The 6,955-nt window shown below is 45.5% G+C and overlaps 1 protein-coding gene across 1 annotated transcript; it reads right to left on the bottom strand.

Moving 5' to 3' along the window:
- Positions 1-3,708: 3,708 nt before the first annotated feature.
- Positions 3,709-6,612, bottom strand: LOC103157010 (acyl-[acyl-carrier protein] desaturase). Its single transcript, NM_001291754.1, has 4 exons — positions 6,474-6,612; positions 5,594-5,689; positions 5,075-5,197; positions 3,709-4,074 (listed from the first exon to the last, which is right to left on the bottom strand). Exons 1-4 carry the CDS (start codon positions 6,522-6,524, stop codon positions 3,949-3,951), a joined length of 396 nt encoding a protein of 131 aa, NP_001278683.1. The 5' UTR covers positions 6,525-6,612; the 3' UTR covers positions 3,709-3,948.
- Positions 6,613-6,955: the final 343 nt, after the last annotated feature.

Here is a 6,955-nt window from a genome sequence, read left to right as displayed (position 1 = left end):
GGCAGTCGGGGTCAGTGAGGCATTGTATGCCAAGGCGGTGAGCCCTGATCTGCTGACGGGGAATCGATGGGGACGGTTGATGTGTGTGGGGACGGAGTGCCTCGCCACGTCGTGTGTTTAGGTTTACCTTGCAAGGTTTAAAAACTCGATTCGAATCGTCTGCTTCTCGCAGCTAATGAGACTGCTTGATCCATGCTGTTACATTGAGTAACAAGTGGAAATGTGATGACTTAGCAAAAGTTGTTGATTGCTAAATGTTTGATACCATGTATGATTAGATAGGTACACATTTAGTCTTAAGAGAGTCACACTAAAACTTGACAAAGCTAAAACTTGATTTATAGACTCAGCTAGTGCTTTTGGCAACCAAACCCCTCAGCCAAACAGCTGCATGTCTAGAGGTAGAGGAGTAGACTCCTCACACCGGGTAAGTCTAGCTGAGTATTAGTATACTCAGCCTTGCTTGTGGCATAATTTTACAGGTTCTCTGGAGGACATGGTTGCTGGAGTGACTTGGTCGTCCATCTTGCCACCGGGTTGGACAGTCGAGTGGGACCCTACCTCGGCTGAGGAGTACCATGAGGAGTGATGGGACAGGCTTCCCCATCTCTCTGTTTATTTACCGTTAGTTTTATTCCGCTGCATTCCGAACAATGATGACTACTTTTGCAAAAACTCCGATAATGATGTAATAAATTTAATACTCCTTAATGTATGGTTTATGTTTTATTGTATTTGCTCTGTGCCTCACCATCGAGTGAGTACGTGGTACTTGATTCTGTTAAGTGGCCTCGTCGGACTAGATCCGAGGGATTGACAGGTTATTCCCATTTAAGTGTGGTCTAGCCTCTAAGGCGGGACTTAGGCACTTAAGTTGGAATAATTCGGGCAGTTCCGCCACATAACCCTCCTTTCGGTGGATCCGTATTCGATCCCTATGGACGGTATTTGACGTATGGTACTCACCTTGACTCTTTTTTGTTTCTCAACTTCCTATTGCGGTTTACCAGCTCTTTTTTACTACTTCCCCTCACCTTGCGCTAGTCAAGGTAATCTCTACTACACCATATGTATCCAACGAGGGTGTCCACCTGGCGTCACCATGCCCTCGCCCCCGCCAGTCCGCCACCATCGCGCGGTGCCACCAACTGCGCCCGAGCCCTGCGCCACCAACTGCGCCCGAGCCCCCGCCTTCACACCCGTCCCCATGCGCGGCGTAGGAGGAGCCATCAACGCCCTTCCCCAGGCCGGCTTCAACGCCGATGGAGCCATCCTCACCCCAAATCCTTACCGTAGTCGACACCGCACCTCCCATCTACACCCGTCCCCACATGCGGCGCAGGACGAGCCATTAGCACCCTTCCCCAGGTCGCCTTCAACACCATCACCACGTGCAGTGCAGGCCAAGAGCCATCCACGCCCCAATTACTTGCAGCAGTCGACGGCCACCTCCCATCTACGCCCGCCTCCACACCCGTCCCCACGCGCGGCCAACTGCGCCCGAGCCATTAGCGCCAGCGCCCTTCCCCAAGTCACCTTTAATGTCGTCCCCACGCGCGGCACAGGCCGAGAGCCATGCTCGCCCCAAATACTCGTAGCAGTCGATGACCACCTCCCATCTATGCCCGCCTACACACCCATCCCACGCGCCGGCGTCCGTCACCGACCCACTCCTTGAATAAGCGTGTGAGGCACCCTGATCCATGGGCGGCTTTCGGCGTGAAGTGCCTCCACCTGCACGGCCACATCAAGGGCTCCATCGACGACGCCAGGGCCAAGCCTAAGGTGGAAGATCTAGTGGTGCCAACCAGCAGCCATGGTGCCCTCGTACGCCAGCGTCATGTTCCGCGCTCAGGCACTCTAGGAGGACGGCCGCTCCGCGCACGCCCTCCGCCTTTGAGCCTTCTTCTCTAACCCAGGGCTGGTGCCCTCCCCACCCACCTCGCCATCCACATGTTCGACAGGGAATGGGTCTAGGCTGGTGGCGACAGCGGATACCCGCTCTACGACTCCCAGGACTACCCATTCCTCGACGTCGGCATAAAAAGGCATATTTGAGAACTATTGTGATCCTGGCATCTTGATAATGAATTATCGATATTATATTTCTGACAAGTTGACTCTTCAGGTCAATCTAGGAGTGTATATGTAGTAGATGGAAAATATGAGCTATTTGTGCTTGTGGACCGTGCTGTCGGAACATCAAGCATCCAGGACGGTCAGCTAGAGATTATGCGATACATGTATTAGCTAAAGTGGTGTGTGCTCAGTTTTATGAATCCCTTGCACAATGAAACTCTCTAGCCACAGATGTTGTCATTTAATTTCAGGCGTCTACTTAAGCATGATGGCAGAGGTGTCGAAGAGCCACTTGATGAAGTGGTTTGCATGGATCAAGATTGCCAAGGACTCACGGTATCCATTCAGTTCCGTCTCTATTATATTCTCTACATTATCCTATATCCAGTCACTAATGGCTCACTTGATGAAGGTTATGATCAATGTATTATGCATGTGTACTGTTTGGGGCGAGCCTCTGTCTCAAACTGCACAATCATTGCATAATGGAACTCATTACACCCAATGAATCAATGATACAGTTAGATCTTCTAAGCAGTTAGATTCTCAACAAACGTACTATATGCTTTGTATGAAAGTGTATTTTCACAGCTCTTCCTTCCTTCTCCCTGTAGTATAATTGTATGAACATTTTGTTCATTACTTCGAAAGATCCTAAAGCGAATGTTTTAATCTAGGCAAGGATGCTTCACCACTAATTTCTACCATTGAAATTTGACTGAGTATATATTTCTTCAACCATCATTTGTAACTCGTCATGTCTAATTTTATTGTAAACAGATGGACCGAGTATTGGCTCTGTATTTCATTGTATTGCTGGTGACTCCTTCAATACACTCCCTTGAGGGAATACTATTGGTAAGATGATAATATTTTTTTATTTCATTTCTCTGACCCACACCGACCTTCTGTAAATTACACTGGTTGAATAAACTTGTTTAGTTTGTATCCAAACTAGCCCTGCCAAATTTTAGCATTAATTTTAGTCAAGGTTTTGATTCGACGTTGCATTTGGCCAAGAATTTGCAGTAAAAATGCATAGCATATGAACCATAACCATGGATTTTTGCTAAATTTTGGCAATCATCCAAACTCATAGGGCTGCCTAAATTTTCCTGTGGCTGGTTTGGGCACACAGACCAAATATGCCATGCCACATTAATCTGCATGCTTGGATTGCTTTTGCAATAAACAACAGACTAATAAAGCCCTCTGTACTACTTCCAGACAAAAACACATAGCAATGGCAGTATAGTAAGGGGAACAATCTTTCTTCAACAATTATGACATGAGACGGGGTCCGTTGGCGGGGCTAGCATGAAGCCCGACAGCCCGCGTTGTCGGCGCCCTCGTGGAGATCGCTCAAGTACAACCCTGATCGTCTTCTTTTGGGTGATGGATGTGTGTGCTGAACTTCTGATTATTTTTTGGGGTTGCCTGACGACCCTCGGACACTGGTGTTGCGAGGCTGTGTCTTGCAAGGTCTGTTCTCTTTCTACACTATAGATAATTATCCGCAACTTGCAAGACCTTTGATTTCCATTGTCTGCTAGAGGAAATGATTTAATATAGTGTTGAAAAGGTGGGCCTTAGAAGAGGAAATGATTTAAAAAAAACGCACTCGGCTTTGCTCATCTTTTCAACACTATATATGATGCTAGAATCCCCGATGGTCTGGTTCTTCTGGGTGAGAAACAATTCATACAACAATGCACCTTACCAGTAACAGATTACACCACCGTGTGTTCAGCCGCTTAAAACATCTCGTATTATTACGACACGGGAATAGCAACAGCAGTGCGGAGAAAATCACAAGTCTTCAGACCATAGAAACCTAGAGTGGTAAGACAATGATAGAAGAGATGCGGCCTATGCCTTCACAGCAACAAGCTTGTCAATGAGGTCAGCGGCGTCTTCAACGGTGGCAATTGTCTGCGCGCTGGACTCCTCCACGCTAATGTCGAAGTGCTCCTCAAGGCCCATCACAATCTCAACCTGCAACGAATTTGCAAGGACCTTTAGCAACGTCTTTCATTCGCCTGTCAAGTTATATCCACCCTCCGGCCTGAATAAATCCATCTCTAGAGTTGTCCTAATCCTTTTTTTCTTTTTAAGTTTGACTGAATTTGATAGAAAAAACTGATATTTATGACAAGGAATTTGAATAGTCAGATACAGCACGAAACATATTTTCATGGTATTCCTTTTTGTTGTCAGAGTTTTTAGTACCTTTTGTATGAAATTGATCAAACTGTTGCAACTCTAGAAGTTGATTCATCCAGAGATGGAGTATGCATTATCTGTGGTACTACACAGAACATTATTTCAAAGTGCTTCTTTAGTCCTTATAGGGAATAAGGAATTACAGACTGACTGACAATGTCCTGGAGGCAAGTGTGGAGTACAGCGATTATATTGAAGCAACAAAGTTCCTCAGTATGAAGTAGATAGGTCAAAGTTTACTTACTGTTTGCAGTCTCTCTAATTATTCAGGCCAAAAGAAAAAAAAATAGGGCATTGTAGTTGCATTAGGCTAAGGGCCCGTTTGTTTCCCATCATTTCGAAGAATTGGAATCTAACTAATGGAGTAAGCTATTTTTTTAGAATGTGACATTCCATAACTTTCCAAAGTTTATATATAAGCCTATCTCAAATTCATAGGGTGAGAGATAAAATTGGTTCTATAAATTTACATGCTACTTTTCTAATATACAACTTATACCACACTCTTATACTTACTTCTCTATAGCATACGTGTAGCGTATAACTATATCTCTCATATGATTCAGGATAATATACTAATATATTAAATATATAAATATATTAACTTAATTAGTTTGTCTAAATTATGATTATTATAATGGAATTCAATTCCAACAAAACAAACGGGCCTAAGTATAAATTGACAAATTCACAACCATACATTTCCATTAAAAAATCATTTTACAAGTGACATATGTAGATGACATCAGCGAAAAGAAATATTGTGATTTACCGTGTCCAGCGAATCCGCACCAAGTTCAGAGAATTTCGATTCACCACAAACTTCAGTGTGGTCAGGAAGAGCAAGCTGCTTCTTCACAATTTCACAAACCTTGTCCACCGTATCCTTCTTGGCCTGTCATAATCCATATTTTGAAATTTCATTATGTTTGCAGTATAAGAGAATATATATTGAAAAAGGTGTCACTGGGAGTATGGTTATCTTGCTAGATCAAGAGCACTGCAACAACACTAGGAGCACGTATAAGTTTCCTTGACTTCCAGAACAAAGGTAAGGGAAGAAAACAGAGCCCTTCTATAAACAATAAGGAGCTTTGGTGAAACTTGACCGATAGTATATACAGATTACTAGTTCAGTTGAGATCCAGAGACACAGTTGATTTAGGAAATCAATAGCTTTGTCATAATTATGCACAGAAGCAATAACTCAGGTAAATCACTAGCATTGTTATGATACAGAAAACCCTCGCCAAATATATTTGTGCATTGTAAGGCCAAGTATAAAACTCACAGCGCAGGAAACAGATCTCATAGGCACTGGTTGCAGGCGGAGGAATGTGTTACCCTTCCTCACCGGGGAGAAGGCTAGAGAATTTGAGTTGATTGCCTGCAATTCAAGAAAGTACAGTTAAAACATGAAGAAGAATGAATATTTGACCTGTTGTGTGACCAAAATCAAGGCCATGAGATGTAGGGCTTGTTTGGTTTCCTACCTAAGGTGCCACAATTTGCCTAACCTTAGGCGCTCAAATTTAAGAACTAAGCTTAGGCATAAAAGTTAGGCATTTTGTGGCAGCTAAGGCAACAAACCAAACAGCCCTGTAGTACTGAGATTCCAACACTATCCCCTCCAATTGAAATCGCATCCGAAACAAATAATTATACTGAATATTATTTAGTGAAACGGAAAGAAGTATGCATAAATCATTATGTGCAGTATACCATGATCTAAGCCTGCAAGGCCAACGTATGGTTACATAAATAAATGAAATTCATCATGTACGTGCAAGCAGATCTGCACAAATCCCCTTTAGAAAAAGGGTCAATAAAGCCAGACACCCATAAAGGTCAGCTTTCACCATGGAACCAAAAAAGGGTTTCATCCAGCCGTAAATCCAACACATGCTCTCGCAGTGGTGAGCCACCAGTTCATTCACCACGAGTGCAAATCAAGGGACGAGAGTCCCTCTAGATCACGCGCACGCATGTGAGGCAGGAAACCTTAATATTACAGAACTCAGACCCCCCGACAACCCCCCCCCTCCCCCCCGCGTCCATGCGCGACGCGGAAGGCAGGCATATATTGATATATAGAGATGGATCTGGAAAGAGCAACGGACGGACAACGAACAGCAGGTGGCGCTCGCGGCCTCGGATCTGAGTATAATTACCTTGACAGGCATGGCGAAGGAGAGAGCGGAAGATCCGGCGATGGATGCCATGTGCGTCAGACGGGAGGAGTGAGGTGGAGGGGAAGAGGGGAGGCGGCGGGCACGAAGAGCGTGAGAGCGACGGGGAGGTGGCTGGCCGAGGCTGGGTAGGTTGGAGTTAGAGCAGTGACCTGTCCGAAGTGAGGGCCCTTTTATACACGGCGGGGTGGCAACACGGCCGTCGGCATCGGTAGTATCGACGGGCTGCGGGGTCCACGAGACCCCACCGCTGCGCAGTCAGGCAGGCGGTTGGATGGTGGGCCGTGTGCAGCATCTCGTCGATGATCGGCCGCAGGGTCCATCATGAGCAACGGAAGGGTGTACGTGTAAGGCCCATCAGAAGGCGGGCTGCGGACCATCCGCGGAGAAAGATGAGCAGTATCAATTCCCGTGAATTACATGCCATTGTTGATATAGCCCTGTCGTGTTAACAATGGTTATTT

This window comes from Zea mays, chromosome 4, assembly GCF_902167145.1.
Source record: "Zea mays cultivar B73 chromosome 4, Zm-B73-REFERENCE-NAM-5.0, whole genome shotgun sequence".
Lineage (NCBI taxonomy): Eukaryota > Viridiplantae > Streptophyta > Magnoliopsida > Poales > Poaceae > Zea > Zea mays.
Note: the sequence above shows the minus strand (reverse complement) of the source record. Positions and strands in the feature narration are given on the sequence as shown.